General features: G+C 44.6%; 1 protein-coding gene across 2 annotated transcripts in view; it reads left to right on the forward strand.

Annotated features, from left to right (window-relative positions):
• The window catches only part of Ntrk2 (neurotrophic receptor tyrosine kinase 2), a 305,974-nt gene that overhangs the window by 105,802 nt on the left and 182,117 nt on the right, over nt 1-18,055 (forward strand). The window contains exon 12 of one of the 2 annotated variants that reach the window (XM_028772067.1): nt 17,570-18,049. The exons of the other annotated variant lie outside the window; for it this stretch is intronic. Within the exon in view, the coding sequence (XP_028627900.1) occupies nt 17,570-17,607 (38 nt within the window). The 3' untranslated portion in view covers nt 17,608-18,049. Of the gene's footprint in view, nt 1-17,569; nt 18,050-18,055 lie in introns of those variants that run through there. 2 annotated transcript variants of the gene reach the window in all.

Consider the following 18,055-nt stretch of genomic DNA (forward strand, 5'->3'; position numbering starts at 1 on the left):
CACATGATGTCTGTGTACAGATATCACATGATGTCTGTGTACAGATATCACATGATGTCTATGTACAGATAATATATGATATCTGTGTACAGGTATCACATGATGTCTGTATACAGATAACACATGATGTCTGTGTACAGATATCACATGATGTCTGTGTACAGATAATACATGATGTCTGTGTACAGATAATACATGATGTCTGTGCACAGATATCACATGATGTCTGTGTACAAATAATACATGGTGAGACAAAGAGAAGAAAAGAATATAATTGTGTGTGTGTGTGTGCCCATGCTGTGTTGTCTAAGTGTCTGAAGGTACATGTTTCTGTGTGTATGTGTCTAAGTGTACCTAAGTGTGCCTGAACATAGGAAAGGATTGCAGGGAGACCATTTCCCTTCATCCATGTGAAGATTTTAGCCTCACGTTCACTCACTTTGCCCATCAGGCTGTTTTCTAAAAAGAAATGGCTTGGTAGAGACCACCACATTGAGAGCAGAGGTGTCTGGGACAGTTTGGTTCAAGTGCAGTGACTCTCAAATCACTTGGATTGGAAATAGGTGTCAAACTATCCATAGGACATGTAAGTAGAGAGCTTTATTGATTACTGTAGGCATGACCTTAATTGCAGTGTGAGTCACCACAAAAGCTTTACTGTGTTAGCTCTATTAACTGTGGGAGCGTGTGATTCATGTCATAAAGTTGGGATGGAAAGTATGGGTGGCAGGAATCCTCCCCAGGGTGGTGTGTGTGTGTGTTTGTGTGTACACAAGCACGTGTGTATGTGTGTGAAAGAGAGGGAGAGAAGAAAGTTATATGTGTATGTGTGTGCATGCACAAGCATGTGTGTGTGTGTGTGGGAAGGGGAGGGAAGAAAGAGGTGTGTGTGTCTGTGTGTGTCTGTGTGTGTGTGTGTGTGTATGCACAAGCACATGCATATGTATGAGAGAGAAAAGGAGAGAAGAAAGTTTTGTGTGTATGTGTGTGCATGCACAAGCATGTGTGAATGTGTGTGTGAGAGAGAGGGAGAGGGAGAGAAGAAAGTTGTGTGTGTGTACATGTGTGCCTGTGTGAGCACACAAGCCCAGCCAGTTTCTGCTTTATGGCTGTTTATCTTCTCTAGTCATTTACTTCTCTAGCTCAAAAATTCAGACAATAGTTGTTAAAGATTCATTTTTGTTTTAATTATGTGTATACATAGGTAAATGCACGTTCCTGAGTTCAGGTGCTCACTAAAGCCAGAGGCTGCCTCAAGTCCCCTGAGGCAGGGTATCAGGTAATTGAGAGCCGCCAACATGGGTGCGAGAAGCCAAACTCCAGTCCTCTACATGAGCAATACTTGGTTTTAACCACTGAGCAATCTTTCTTCAGCAACTCAGATGACAACTTTATGGAATACGGTTTTGAATTTGTTTCTTGAAAAAGATTTCAGTAGAGCCTTAATGGGAGTTAACCCTGCACAGAATGAGATATTTTCAGAAGGAGGGAAGGTTGACTTTGAGTCATGGTTCATAGTAGCAGCTAGAGTGCTGGGGTCAGCATGCTAAGACCTGTGAGTCACATCCGCGTTAGTTAATAAAGTTTTATTGAAACACAGCTGTGTCCACTTGCTTATGAGCTATCTGTGACAACAGCAGTCAGGCACCCTGACCCCTGCACAGGAAGAAGGGCTTCAGAAGATGCAGAGAACTCTATGCTTGGTCCAGGAACCTTCTTCTTATTCTTGGTGCTGGAAGTTTTTCCAGGGAAACTTGGGGGCCTCTTGGATAGCTGTAATTATGTCTGTCACAAGTCTGAAAGCATCAGCGCAATGGATACAAACTTCCTATGGCAGGAGAGAGAGGAGGAGTGAGGGAGAAGACATGAGGGGGCGGTTCAGATAAATTGACAACATAGTGTCATAAAGTAGTGTCACGTGTTCTCTCTAGTTAGACATGGCTGACTTGACCTTGTCTGCTTCAGACGGGGAATGTATCCATCTTCTCAGCTGCTGTTTCATCTCTAATTGGGGGAAACAGACCTTAAAGAAGATCATGTATTAAAAGAGTCTTGCCCAATGTGGAATACAGGTTGGAGTAGAGAGAATACAGGAATGTCTTTTTTACAGCCCCTGCCCCAACATGTGCACAGACATTTATGATCATAGTAGAGGAGTATATGGCCAAAGGAAGGGAAATTCTTAAATTTTAGATTTTTGAAAAACCTCGGATCTAACTATCACCAGACTGGACCCTATCTGCGTCCTGATCTAAGGCATGGGAAGCTCACCTTTATGGTCCTGGCTCCATCTCATCTCTGTATTTAATGAGGAGGCAAAGCCTCAGTAACGGAGTGTGTGCAGACAGGGCGAAGCCACACAGTTGCACTGAGGAACTGTCAATATTCTGCTCAGTCTAGGATTTGCAAACATTCACTCTTTATTTTGATTTTCTTCCTTTACAATAAAGTTCCCTTATTAGCTCACCTCTGCCTACTGCAGAAGGCAGAAGGCAGAAGGCAGAAGGCAAAAGGCAGAAGACAGAAGGCAGAAGGCAGAGACTTCTGGGTAAACTTGGTCAGCACTAGACCTGGAAAGTGCAGAAGAATTCAGGTTGCCCTTCCCAAGGGTGGATGGACCTACCTTGGCAGGCTCTCCCTGATATTGCTGAAATATGGCTTGTCCTCTGCCTGGGTGGCTCTAGTATGGCCTCTACCCTGAGCCTCTCCACTGCTGACATTATTCGGCTGTTCTGCATCTGCCTTGGCCACATGAGTGCTTATGGGTATTTTTGCTGCTCTCGACTCTTGGGAAATGTGTAGTCATCCAGTGATGCTGATCTCATGGGCTCAGATTAGGTGCAGCATACCTGTCACCAGCACTAAGAGGGGACAACGGGTATGCATCCATCTGCTGAGTGTTGGAGGTTTTTCTGGGGATCAGCCAACTGCATCCTTGAATGCCAGGAGGGCCTTATTGCTTCTTCCTCACTGCAGGTCTTAGCCTCCTGAGAGTCTCTGCTCAGTGCCTGTATCCTTGGTCCAAAGTTTCTAAATCTCCTTGTAAGCAAACATAGTACTTCTACTCTCCTGTCCCTTCTGTATTCTTTCCTAGTGCCCTCTGGGGCCACAAGTACAGTTTTCTTTAGGCTATTTATACTTCTTCATCCAGTTCAATTATATGTGTGTATGTGTATACACACACACACACACACACACACACACACATATATGTATATATATAATTGAATAGATATTATACAATATATTGCACAATATATATTTGTATATATATTATAAAAAATATAATTATATATAAATTGTCTATAATACACCACACACACACACATATATATGTATATATATATATATATGTATGTATATATATATAAACATGAGACAGCGTAGAGTTGCAGGTCTCACTAGAATGCCACCAGAATGTCATTTAAAATCCAACTACTTTTGCTTTGTAGTATCTAAAGTTCTTTGGGTTGTAGCAATGACCCCCATGTCTCACCCTGAATCCTCCTTTAGGCCTGCATCAGCTACAATAAGAAACAATAACAATCTCTTAATCCTGATGTGTTTCCCACACTGGAATCTGAGTGAGGATGGGGAGGATAACTTCCCTCACTAAAAGCTCTGTTCTTTCCACATTTCCCTTGTGCTCTCTTAGTGAGTAGGTTTCCTTCTCATGTTGGCAACCCAGTGGCTTCTACTCTCCCTTGGACCTAAAGTCTACATTACAATCAGAAAGAAAGAATAGAGTCTTCTCTCTCAAAGGACACTGGGAAACCAGGCTTTTGTTTTATCTGTGCCTGTGGGTGGTGGAAAGCAAAGCAAAGCAAAGCGGATTTGTGAGTGGATTTTGAAGAACTAACCTACTGGAGGGTGGGTTCCTGGAGGGTGGCTCTCTGGAGGGTGGGTCCCTGGAGGGTGAGTTCCTGGAGGGTGGGTCCCTGGAGGGTGAGTCCCTGGAGGGTGGGTGCTTTAGAAGATGTTACTCATTTGTGGAGTCAGAGGACGGCAACACTTTCAGCCTGTTGGAAAGTTTTGAAATCTGTTGATTCGGGTCGTTAGTCTAGCGGGTAATTAGGTTGGTGGACTATTTGGGCATCTTCTATGAACAAAGGAATTTTCAAGTCGGTTAATGGTGGAAACGTGACTGGTGACGGTAACCATGCTCCACCATCTAAGGGAACAAACTTTTTAATTACGTTAGACAGATGCAAATGATGAATCACATCATTTTAAGTTCTTTTACTTTTGGGGAAGGCTGAATTACCCCCTACTTGCCAAAACATACTGGAGATGTTTTATTGACTTAATTTTCATTCCTTTATGTATATGAACATAATAAAAAACTGTGTTTCTTTAAACATAGTTTATAACATTGTTTTATGAGTTCACCTTGGGTTTTCTTTCTAGTACAGAATAAATTAGATCCTACTGCACATGGGTAATAGTTTGGTAAGTATATGGAAACAGTGTACATGCTTACATCAGAAAAAAGGTTTAAAAAGTAAAAAGAGAGATACTGGGCACATGTGTGCATGCCTCAAAGGTCAACACACTGTAGCCCAGAGGCATGATCCATTTTTTTGTGTATTCTTCATGTTTGCTTTATTACAACACACCAGTGTGTTTTGCACATGCTCTCCATGTCTGCTTCCACTCTGTGACAGCCACACAGGCAGCTTCGACAGGGAGCAATGTCCTGTGGCGTTGATATGTACCCACCAGTTGTCCTTTTACAGAAAGCACTTGCTAATCCCTACATAGTTGGTATGGGTAATTTCATGATAGTGGCCCAGTTGTTTGATGTAATATATTAACAAAACATGTAAACACTTCCAGAAGTAAAGTAAAACAAATGAGTAATTTATCTGTGGTGGGTTCAGAACTCCTGAGCTAGACTGTCTTAGGCAACTCAAACCGCTGTAAATGAACAGCACAGGCCACAAGGCCTGTTGACCGTAGAGACTTTCTTCTCATGGGTTCAGAAACCAGGAAAAGTAAGACCACGGTGGCCATAAGTGTTTGGAAGGTCCATTTCCTGACTGATATGTCTTCTTAATGGTGAGAGGGGTGACCAAATACCCATAGGCCACTTGGGTAAGGTGTCAGTCCTGGTCACGAGGACGCTGCTCATGACGTAGTGTTATTCTTCTGTCACTGTGATCAAATGGCATGACCAAGTGCAGCTTGTAGGAGGAAGACAGTTTACTGTGGCGTAAAGATGCAGTGTAGACCTCCATAATGTCTGGGGATAGGATGGGATGGAAACAGCTAGTCAGAGAAAGGAGCTGAAGGGCCAGTCGTTGCCTTCCATTGAAAACATGAGGCTGGCTGAGAAAGCAAACAGGAAGTGGTGTGAGGCTATGAATGCTCACAGGCCGCCCCAGTGACATATTTCCTCCAACATGGCTTCACTTCCCAAAGGTTCCATAATGATTCCAAGCAGCTGAAAACTAAGTGCCTGAGGCCATGGGGGACATTCCTCATTCAAACCACTGTATATAGCCATAGCCCCAAGGTCTGCTCCCTAATTCTACAGCAGTGGAAATTTTGTCAAGAACATTGATTTTCATATGAAAATGACTGCCCCACCCTTGTTCTCTGGTCAGCTCCCTGTGAGAACTGGCCTCTCACCACACTGACATTTCCCCCAGTAGTGAGTTTGTAAACAGCATGGCCAGGCCAAGTCTGAGCCTTGGGGGCCCTGTGCCCTTGATCAAGTTGCTCAAGCCATCTGGAAGTCATCTCTTAAACTGGCTGAAGAAAACGGACTATGCTCTCAAGACAAAAGTGCTCGGATTCTGTGACTTTGTCACATAAGAAAGATCTCAGCGTTGGTGGGTGGAGGGATGGCTCAGCAGCGAAGAACACTTGCTGCTCCTGTAGAAGATCCAGGTTTGCTTCTGTTCCCAGCACATGGTGGCTCCAGCACCTGTAACTGGAGCTGGGGGCTTTTGTAGCCTCACCTGACCTCTCTGGTCACCTCATGGTCAGCTCCCTGGTAGCACAGACACACATGCAGACAAAATACTCGTATGCTTAACATCACAGTAAGTAAATCTTAGAAACAAAATGAAAAGATCTCAGGGTCAAGTCATCTTTTTTCTCTGGTACACTTGTTGACCAAGGTGTCAAATATGTTATCTTTATCATCAGTCACTTGCCATCTTGGTGAGCATTAAACATTGGCTATTCAGGGGCTAAGACAAGAATCTGTGGACATGGAAATGGCTCATATTGATTCAACACATCTTGTTTGCCAGACACCTCCTGAGCTGTGTGCTCAGGAAACACTTTGGTCTTTACCGTGGTCCTAAATGTGCCACCATCATTGTTAGCTCCAGAGGAGGAAACTGAGGCACCTCACTTGAGTGTATGCAGTTACTGTACTTGGAAGATTCAGAGTCTGCCTGAGAACATGTGATTTATAAAGAAGTTTCTAGGCACCCTCAGTTCATGATTTGGAGACTGGAAAGCCAAGACCACAGCACTATCTTGGCATCCCTTCTCTACTGCATGGTAACACAGAAGAGGGCGTGATGTGGCAGAGGGCGTGGCACGACAGGGGACACGGGAAGCAGGGGTGTGGCACAGCAGAGGGCGTGGCACAGCAGAGGGCGTGGCATGACAAGCAGGGGCGTGGCACAGCAGAGAGCATGGCACGGTGAGGCAGAGCCTTTGTGCTAACCGGAGCCTGTTTCTCCCCATGCAAAGCCACTAATGCCATTATTGGTGCACTACCCGTACACCTTCACTCAATTTCAGTTGCTCCCCAGAAGCCCCACCAGTATGTGGATCTGAAGATTAAATTCAACACACAAACACTCACACAAACACTGAGGTTGAATTGAAAACAGGCAAAACCCATGCTCTTGGTACACCGCTTCTTGCCCACAGTGAGCCAGGCTTTTGCACCGTAGCCTGTGTCCATTTTGAAAGACATTAGGGCAGGCAAGCCAGAGCTGTCATTCTTTGAAGCTACGGACAGTTTTGAAAATTAAGACAAAATTTCTTTCTTTTACCAAAATCCTACTCAATGCCGTCATGATCATTCTGGACGTCTCACGTTCTCAGGCTACTACCTGAAGTCACGTGAAAACTAGGAGGCTAGCTCTCTGTCTCTGCACGTCGGGAAGTGGGTCATTTGTGTGAAATCACCCTTCTCTGCCAACAGCATTTTTAAATTCCGAGAATTAAAAAACAAACAAGCAGACAAATGACACGGCAGATGGCTATTTCAGGTCTAGGCGAGCGTTTGTCATTGCATTCTGGGAAACGAAGCTATGGATTTAGACAATCACCCGCTGCCTTAGACCACCAGCCGGGAACTGCAGCACTCAGGGCTAGAACGGTGACTTTCAGGTGTCCAACATGACAAGGCATTTAGACCCTGGAGCTTCTTGCCGTGAGAATGGGCCCATTCATAGAGGAATCGGTATTCCATGCTGAGTTACAAGAACAGCACATGGACAGCTTAGCTGGGGGTTGGAGACCACATTAGGTTTCCTCTCAAACTCAGTGTCCCTTAGAAAAAACAGCAACAAGCAGCTAGATCATAGTTCTCATTACCATATAAGTCTCTAAGTAGTCTATCTTGTCTTCATGAAGTTTATAAAGTAGATGCTCTACTTTCTCCGTCGGGAAATTCGTTGACGCCTTTGAAGGGGCTTTGTGTCCGTCATCTGGGTGTAGTTAGCCGGTGAAGGTCATCAGGGTTAGGTTCTTGGTTTGGGCATAGGCAGGGTTGAGTTCTGGGTAAGGACTTGGTAGGCTGAGGTGTATCAGGGTAGTGTGGGAGGGAAGACATGTTCCGGCCTCTCTTTTTGCCTTCAGGCAGCCAGTTTGGTGTCAGGGTAAATGGAAGTAGAAAATCTGTTTCGTTTCATGATTTTCACCTAGATTTTGTTTTTCTCAACTGCAGAACAGTAGAGTCCTTTAGCTGGGGTTTTGCAAAGTCCCTTGAAAAAAATGCTTCTCTGTGTAGAATTGGAACAAAAGCCACAGAATGGTCTCAGACCCTTTCCTCTATAGGTATAAAATCTGCTGCCCTCAACAGTGTTTGAATGCAGAGTGACACTGAAGCCAGAAGCTTCCGTGTCGTGTGGCACAGAAAGCCATCCTGCTGATCCAGGTCAAGGCAAGTGGGTTTTGGCCACCCTGTGATCAGCCAGCAGTGGCTCTGTGCAGCCTGCCTATGCTGCCCCAGGGACTCTTGCTCTTAGTTTGGACCTCCATTTTCCAGGAGAGCAAACTCAGAGCAAAATTCTCTTCTGTGGCGTTTCCCTTCATCATTCACATCAGTACATGTGTTTAGACCTAGGATCTAAGGTATGGTTAGGAAGGTCATTTGTAGCATTTGAGCTGATCAACCATGCGGCAGGCAGGACTAGAGTTTCCTTTCTGTGACTGACCCTGGGAATACACTGCAACTCCCTGTAATAAATAAAGTAGGAATTGTAGTTGATCTTTAAGGCGAACATCCAAATCTAGGCCACGACTCCCACCCAGTTGTCATGTCTCCCAGGTCTTCCAAGTCACAGAAGAACACAGAGAGAAGACAGGATGAGAGAAGCCACATACACAGAGCCGGGAGACCGGCATACAGACACAGAGAGAAACAGAGGTGTGGGAAACTCAGGAAGCAAAACGAAAAGAGAGAAACAACACCCGATTCCCTGACAAGGAAAGAACAAGCATTTGTGAAGACTGAGTCCAACAGTGCAGGCTCTAAAGACAGCCAAGGCTGTTTAAAGTGTTAGGTTTATGGCTGAGTTCTCAGGAGCTGAAGAAATAGGTCAAGGTCATCTGTGACTTACAGGCTGGCAGTTGTTGTTCTGAATACACACACACACACACACACACACACTTAGTAGAACGTAGACCTCTCTCTCTCTAAAGGCCTCCCTTTCTCTCTTGAGATTTGTTTTTATTTTATGTTCTGGGTGTTTTGCTTGCACATGTCTGTGTGCCATGTCTGTTTTGTTCCCTTAGAGGCCAGAAGAGAGTTAGGTCCTTTGGAACTGTAGTCACAAATGGTTATGAGATGCTATGTGAGTGCAAGGAATTGAACCTGGGTCCTTACAAGAGAAGGTAGTGCTCTTAACTGTTGAGGCATCTCTCTAACCCCATCCCTTTTGAGACAGGATCTCATTATGTAGCCCTGGTTAGCCTTGAACTCACAGAGACCTTTCTGCCTCTGCTTCCCAAGTGCTGTGTGCCACCACACTTGGCTCTAATGGTTGTCACTGAGGGTTTTGTTTGTTCCTTGAGAATTTTACACAAGCATTCACTGAGTGCTCACTGTACCCACAGGGCTGCTCCTCAGATCCCCCCAGATCCAACTTCACCCCTGCTCCCTCTCTAACTTCATGATGGCTTTCCTTTCCTTTTTATAAGCCATCCCATCCATTCTGTGATGCCCACAGTGGAGCAGGGTGGACATGCCAGGGGCCACACCCTAAAGGAAAACTGACTCTGACTCTCCCTCCTCCAATAGTGAGATCATAGAGGTATTTGAAATGGATAAGCCTGTCCGTTTTTGTATAGAATCGGTCATAATGCTAGCCACTCTCCCTAATAGGGACTTGTACGGGGCATCAGAAGTCTTGACTCTCATGTTAGTGGCAACTGTCAAGACCTTCAGGGACTGCCAAGGGGTTCATTGCCACTATACAAGCTCTATGACCTGAGTTCAACTCAGAACCCATGTGAAGGGAGAAAGAGAGAACTGACCACACACACACACACTCGCGTGCGCGCGCGCGTGTGTGTGTATGCACATGGTATGCACGCTCATACATGTCATATGCACACACAATAATAATAAAAAGTCTGAGTGTATATATGTCTGTATGTATATGTGTTTGTATGTGTACACATGTGTTTATGTGTACTTATGTGTGCACATATACATGTGTGTTTGTATGTATGAGTATATTTGTGTGTGTGTATATTACATTGTATGTGTATGTACATATGTGTATGCAGGTGTATATATGTGTTATGCTTAAGTGTGTATGTGTATGCATGTCTATGTATGAAAGTATGTATATGTCTGTGCATATATATATATGACTGTGTATGTTATGTTATATGTGTATGTGTGTGTAGTGTAATGTGTGTTCCTTAGTAACCAGAGTTTTCCTCACATAAGAATGGCTCCCAAGACTTAAGAAGGGACCCTGTGTTCTAGCAGCAAGGAGGGATGGGGTGTAGAACCCCCAATCTTTGAGAAGGGGGTGCTGCCCTGTGAAGCCGCTGAAGCTGACCAGTGTGTAGAGCTGTGAGATGCTGTTGGGTGCTAGGAAACCTGTGGTGGCGAAGTACAGCATAATGCGCTCCTTCCAAATGAACTCCTGGAGAAATCATCCTTAGCAGCAGAGACTTCTGGAACAGCAGCTTGATTTAAACCAAGCCAGGAGTCCTACGGCTCCCCCAGTCTGAATGTAGAGCTGTGGCCCTGGGTTCATAGAGCACTCTGGGTTTCCCACCGGTGGTGGTGGTGGTTAATGAGGCTTTGGAAATGGGATGCCTATGCAAATAGAGCTTGATTAGTGATCGGCTCTGTTCAGAATCCTGCGGGTTCTCCTGAGGCACAAACACCTGCAGAGCACCAATCTGGTTCTCACTGGTACCAGGGAGTGGATAGCCCAGATCAATGATGAGCACAGGGTTCCGTCCTTCCAAACCTTGCTGGGATAATGTACAGCCATGGGCTGAGTTTGCCTATCTCTCCCCAGGTTCAGCTGGATAGACAGTGTCTCCTCACAGACAGCCGTTAAGTTCTGGCCACCCAGACCAAGCACAGGACAGTCACTATTTCATCGTAACCTTCATCAGATACAGACAGAGGGTCCCATGTGCCTATGAAAACCCTGCCAGAGCCTTTTATTAGGAGGGTCATCTCAGCTTTTCTTTTGTGGCATGACAGCTGAGATGGCAGCCATCCTGCCAGCATCTGCTCTGGGGAGGGTACCAGAGACAAAGTTGTGTGTGTCTGAAGGACCTCCCATTTTCTACACCATCTTCTGTCTCTGGGCTTAGGCAGATCGACTTCTCTGGATAAAGATGATGGTCAGAAGAGAACCTTTGATGTTCCCAACAAGTGCTCTACAGTCGAGGGAGCAGAATGGTGGCTTTGGTCTGAGACCCTGGGAAGTGGGTGGCTAGTATTCTTGCTTGTGAGGGCTGAGCACCAGAATTAAGGAGCTTCTGTATGGTGTCAACACACAGGGAAACGAACACCATTTTCAGACCTGGAGATACCCACATGGGCCACAGCTTGGTCCTCAGAAGCCACAGGATAACAACTTAGTTTTCAAGATAGTCCTGAGCTGGAGCACGAACTGCCCTCCCTCATCTTCGGTGGTGGATTTGGGTAACTTGTGCTACTTGTAGCAGACTTCGCAAGACAGGCAAATCCTGTCTTTGTTTTTGCGCTCTGGAATTGTAGGTGCTTGGTTAGCTAAGATTTCACCATCTTTTCCACTTAGCTGGTTTAAGTGGAGACTGTATCCATGAGCTATCTTGTGCTATCCAAGTGAAGATGCATGTGTGATCTTTCTTGGGTCAGCTGAAACTAGAGATGTGATGTGATGTCTGGGCCTCGACAACGGGTGGGGAGCTCAGTTGGTAGAACATGAGACTGTTAATCTCAGCGTCGTGGGTTCAGGACTCGTGTTGGGAGCCAATTTGTTGCTGTCAATCTCCAACCCAAATAAGCCCGGTCAAAGAAAACACAACTCAATAATTATGAATACAAGCTGCACGCCTAGATTGGGCAGATTTACCATTACACTACTCTATTCCCAACTATGGAATCCCTTATAACTTGTAGTTTTTCCAGGCCACTTGCTTCTCCTCCATTGTCCTTCCTCCTCCTCTTCCTCCTCCTTCTCCTCTTCCTTCTCTTCCTCCTCCTTCTCCTCCTCCTCTTTCTCCTCCTCCTCCATTGTCCTCTTCTCTCCCCTCCTCTCCCTTCTCCCCCAAACTTTTCAGCTCCATCTCCCCTTCTACTGCCCAATCACTGGCTCTAGCCTTTATTTTACAAGTTAAGGTAGGCAGAAAGTTCACAAGAAGTTACCAGTATGCGTGATTCACTCCTCATCTGTAGCCCTTCCTGGGAATGCGTAATTAGCATCAAAATACAAGACCAGGGCTATCCACAACACCTGACTATCACTTTCTTAGCAAGGGAACAATATTCCCAGCACAGGAGGTCTTTGGACTCCGGACTGCTGCTTGTGTGTCTTACGTGAGTGATAATCTTATTTTTACTTATGCTCCTCTTAAGGTCAGGGGAGCTTAGACCTGGGTTTACATCTCCATCTTGGAGTCTTCCAATCTTTCCGTTTCAGACAAGTGCTCACAGTTTACTTGCTAGTGGTCTCTGCAGCACCCCAATGGTGGTCAGTTATTTCTGCTTCTTCTTCTTCCTCCTCTGCCTCCCTCCCTCCATCTCCTGATGGCTGTCTCCTCCACCGTGGCTAGCATCATCCTCAGACAGGCGTTGTTTTTCCCTGTACATGTTCTTATTTTGTACACTGAGTATATTATTTGCTTTTCTGGAAATCCATTTTCAAATCCACAGTGGTCCATAGTCCATAGCTGTAGGTACAAGTTGGCAGAGCCAAACACTTGAAGCGTAGGTGAGGATCTTAATAGATTTTGTGGAGTTAGTCTCATGGATGTAAAGCTTAGTATCATTCTCTATCTATAGAGCTTTGCATTTTATAATAAATAAAATTATAATATATTATTCAACATATTTATAATATATTGTTATATATTAATTATATTATATCATATATTATATATTACACATTACATATTATTACATATTATAAGTATGTCGAGGTGACTGTCTGTCTGTAACTGTGTTATCCACCCTTTGTCACATGCTTGGGCACCTGTCAAGAGGCCCAGCTGAGGAGACCACAACCTCCTCAGAATCACCGGGTCTTGAGTTGTGCAACCAGTTTGGCTTTCCTTGTGCTGTCTCACTTTGCCAAGAACTTTCTGTTTCTTACTTCATTTTCAGCTCATAACTAAACTTCATTTTGCTCTCTCAAACCAGACTTCTTTCCTGCTACCTCAGTTGTGGATCGGTAGGGTTTGGTTTTTTTTTTTTTTTTTAATTTCCAGCTGGGAAATGGACACCAGTTCTTTTCCTCTGTCCCACTGCCCCACACAGTCATGTTGGTCAGTGTGGGGACTGGAATAGACCAAGGCCAGCCTATTTTCTCTGGGAGCTTAGAAGGAGATGCTCACTGGTGTGCACTCTACCACAGCTGACCTTCCCTGCCCAGTGTATGCAGCAGAGCTCATGACTCTGGCTGTGCAGTGAGTTGGGTGCAGCCCGAAGTTCACAGTGTACTGTGCATGTCACATGTGACATGTCACAGCATGTTCACTGGCAGGTACTTGTGTGATGTGATGCAGTGTCGGAAACGGGAGATGTGTAACACCTCTTTCTCTGCCCTTTGGCGCGTGAACAAGTCAAAAGAAACCAAACGCACAGCTTCCGAGGTGCAAAAAAGCCATATGGGTGGGGGGCGCAGGTCACAGAGCTTAGAGTCGAGTGAGCTGGGAGGAGCCTCTGTGCAGAACCGGAAGCAGAGTGGGGCTTCTGGAAGGAGCATGGCTGAAGAAAGTGGATAAAGCCCACCATGACTAGGAAGCAGCCGTGTGTTTGGAGACATTCAAGCACCTTCTGGAAGGAACACAGGAGACGCCAGGGCCCTAATTCAGACAGATATATCTTGAAACCTTTCTAAAAGATGATCCAGTGATCCAGAGACTCTGTTTATATTTTAGCTCTTTCCTCTTAAGTGGCACAGGGCACTTGATCCCATAATGTGACCAAATGACTTACCTGTATAAAGTGCAGAAAGCAGACCGGCATATTTGCTGCTATAACCCATTGATACTGTGTCCCATAAGAGCCAGAATTGAACAATTGATGTTTAAGCCCACATGCTGAAATGTAAGAGGCTGGTACCCACCTCAGGGCCAACTGTGAGAGACAGTTGCCTAGCCCTAATTTTCTATGCACTAATACAAACACTCGAGGATTTGTTGTTTGACTTTACTTAGTAAACATTTTCCTACAGGTGAGGAGACCATCCCTTTTGCCACTCAGTCCAGGTAAATGCTCTCCAGGAGCCCCAAACACCACACTGCATCCAAACAGCAAAGTGTCACTGTGTTCAGAGATGCCCAAGCTGACAGTTTCCTGCTTAAACTCCCCAAAAGACAACCGAGATAAGATTTGTTTTTCGAGGTGGCAGCTGGAGCCTCCCTCCACTCCCTCTGCTTCCTCTGGACTCAGCACTTTTCCTTTTTGCTCTGGATAAATTGCAGTTGATTGAAATGCACTGCAGATCCTTGCCATTTTATGGCTGATTGCTTCTATAGCAATAGGAGGAACATGTGTGCACGCTTGACTGTGAATACTTGTAAGTGGGTTGTGAGCCAACGGTGGACCAGCAGAGTGTATCAGTGGCCCTCCTTCCTAGGCCCCTCTCCAGCCCTTCCTTTTGATGAGGCCAAGGAGAAGACTCTAAATCAGCAAGCAGCAGAGGTTGGATGCTGGTTTCTATCTCTGCTTTTCCCCTTTCTCTGCTTCCAGCTGTACCCTCACGTCAGAGATGGAAGCCACCTTGCTCTCACGCTGTTGCTGTTTAGTGCTGACAAAGTTTTCTCAGAGTTGTTGTTGTTGGGGGGGGCTGATTTCACTGTAACCACTATGCACCATGGGAATGCTGCAAATACTTCAGAATGTCACATTGTCAAAATATCTATATTTCGGGCTCATAAGCTAGACAGCTCGTTTGGCTGCTATGCCCACAAGATGTTCTGCCATTTGTTGTGGTCTAAAAACTTTCCCCCTTGCTGGAAGAAAATAATCATCCATTGTTTCATATCATCTTGAGGTTCCTTTCTTGAGTTTTTTTTTCTCTTTTTCCTTTTTAACATGAGAGAGTAGAAGTCAGGAGGCCCCGTGCGACACGCTGAACTTCTTACTTACTCTCAATCCTCAGGAAAGAAGGCGTTTCCTTATGACGAACAACTTTTTATATGGAACCAATTTTGTAATACTTGGTAGAATCTCTTCAGTCTGTGACAGGGAATGTGAAAACTGGGGAAGTGACTTGCATCTGTAGAGGTGTGGGGGATGGAAATTACTGTCCGAGAGATTGCTAATGGCTCGGTATCATAGCAGCTTGACATTCACTTCATTTTTATTTCATGGAGTATAGACTTGAATTCTGCTGCTATCTGAGTGTGTGTGTGTGTGTGTGTGTGTGTGTGTGTGTGTGTGTGTGTGTGAGAGAGAGAGAGGGAGAGAGGGAGGGAGGGAGGGAGAGAGAGAGAGAGAGAGGGGGGGGGGGAGAAGAGAGAGAGAGAGAGAGAGAGAGAGAGAGAGAGAGAGAGAGAGAGAGAGAGAATATACTCAAAGGCAAGCAGAAGGCTACAGAGGACACAAGTTCTGAGCAATTGCCAGTGGGTAGAGATGGCTTTTAGAAGAGTAACTTCTAATTTCTAATGGGGATAGTCCCGAGCCTGGAGAGGCTTGGCCCGTAAAATGACAAATAGAAGCAAAGAAAAAGTGGCTTGGCTCCAGTGGCAAACGCTATGGTGTTGGCAAAACCCTTGAGTTTCTATGTCATAAACCCATAGAAAAAGACCATGCTGCCCTGATACATATATATTCCTCTCCAGCATTGAATGTTTAGGAGAATGAGTACCTTGAATCAACAACCTTTTTATTATTATTATTATTCGGGGATAAAGTCTCCTATTTCTATCGTCCAGTTTGTCCTGTTTTTATTGGCAAGCATGACATCCTTATAACAATCTTATTGTTTCAGTGGGAAGGAACTCAAGAACCGCCTTCTTCCAGATTTGCAGGAGTAGCTGAGGCATTTGGCTTGCCAATTTGGCCAGCTCATGTTCTGGGCCATAGTTTCCTCTTAACTGAGCTTTGTTAGTGTTTGCTTGGAGGCAAAACTAGTAGAAACAAGACCAGGAGGCTAGTAGAAAGGAGAGCTAACTTTCATACCACAGTTTCCCCTAACTTCTCAGGGTTGCAGATGATTAAACCTGTTAATGACACCTGATGTTGGTACCCAGTTCTTTCTCCAACTGGAAAGTCAGGAGCAGTGAATTAAGCCACAGAATTCAAGCACTGTAGATTCTTCAGCATTATTTTAAATAATGCTACACACCCATTGTGGTAATTATTCTCTGGAGGCAGCTGACACTGGCACTTGGCAAACCAGACTAGCTAGAGGAAAGAAGAGTGTCTGTTGGGCTTTGAGGATTCTTCCAGGGACGAGCTTGAAAATGTCTTGAGGGCCTCTAGTGACTCACCATCTACTTTGCCACTTGAGACTCTGATGAGGATTCAAGCAAATAACACATGGAGTTTACTAGACCTCTCAGTGTTAGTACTGGGCTCCGACTGCTATCCTCAGAGAGAACTGCTGGTGCTTTCTTACATGGTGGCGTGGACTCAGAACTCCTGGGCTGGACTAGAGCTGTACCTCAGGATGCTGTAGGGCCTCGGGCAAATTGCCTAACTTTCTAGGTCTCGGTTTCCTCATCAGTAAAGAGGGCACGATAGGAGAAGCTGTCTTATTGGGAAAGTCAACAGGATAATTGGAACACAACGTATGAAAGAGTCTGGCACGGAGAACATTAGCTGTTAAATGCTGTACACATTCTTTCTCCATCTGTAGGGCACTGAGCTGACTGAAGTCAAGGAACTCAACATTCTTATCTGGTATCACCTGTTATAGTGTTAGCATTTCCATCTGCGTTCAATAATTGTTCTCTAGTAGCTCATAATATATGGCATGTATAAGACAGACATATAGCTATGCCTCTTCTATGTCATACATTCACAAATAATATGCAATGCTTGACATGCTCCAATGATATGTGTTAGGTTATGTAATGAATGTTACACTTATGTGGATGTCATATTCATAGTGTTTTGCATACTTAAATTTAGGTGGATTAGAAAAGTATCTAGAGTGTTGTGTTGCCCAACATTTCATGATTTAAAGCCCTCCAGGATCTGGCCCAGCTATTAAGTATTGAATCAGTTACTTTGAAATAGTTTGATGAAATTAAGAAAGTAAAGAGAATTGAGGTTTGAATAGAGAGTTGTTGCTGAATCCAATTATCCTCACAAGAAAGTATTTACAAATTTTCCAAGGATTGTTTGTACAGTGTGCAGACTTCTCCTCCTTACATTAAGCTGCTAATGTCTGATAGAATTGTGAGTAGATCTGTGGGCAGAAGTTGTTTACATTGCTTCCTCGCATCTTGTGTATCACATAATTTGGTCTTGAGTTTAAAACTCAGTTGCTCAGGTACGTGATGCCCATGTTATCCCAATTTGTGTTGTTATTATGTATTGCCTTGCTTTTGAAACCATATTCTGTGATGTTTTATTTTGATGTAGTATGTTCTTTTTAAAGTGACTCTGTTTGCATGTGAATTTCTGTTGGTTTTTTTTTTTTCTTTTGAGCATGACTTACATTTCGTTTTGTGTTTCTTTTAGGTTTTGTTTTGTTTCATAAGATCCCACTGGATGGGTAGCAGAGATAAAGACAAAGGCTGGGCTGTGGTACTTGTTGCTTGACGCCCTGTGAGCTGAATTCCTGGGACTACTGTTGCCTATCCCAGGAAGTGCTGCTTATTTGGGGGTGTCTGGTGGAAATGGGTATTCTCCGAGGATGTCTGCAGCCTGCTTGTTGTGAGCTGTGACTGGGGAACCACAAGGCAGAGGCAGGGGTCAGGCAGCTGAGAAGCAGCAGAAGATCATGCTTAGATTCTCCTTCTGTTCTTACAATAGTTCAAACATAGAATCGAAGTGAAATCTCATTGGATTATGCCTCTCTAATGAAAAGTGTGCTGTTTGACTCTATGGGAAATGTGCTGACATTAATTGCTTCTGTTTATTAAAGGTTATTTGCAAATTAAAAAACTATGCATCTATCATCTATCTATCTATCTATCTATCTATCTATCTATCTATCTATCTATC

This window comes from Grammomys surdaster, unplaced genomic scaffold (assembly GCF_004785775.1).
Source record: "Grammomys surdaster isolate TR1022 unplaced genomic scaffold, NIH_TR_1.0 211, whole genome shotgun sequence".
In the NCBI taxonomy this organism is placed as follows: domain Eukaryota; kingdom Metazoa; phylum Chordata; class Mammalia; order Rodentia; family Muridae; genus Grammomys; species Grammomys surdaster.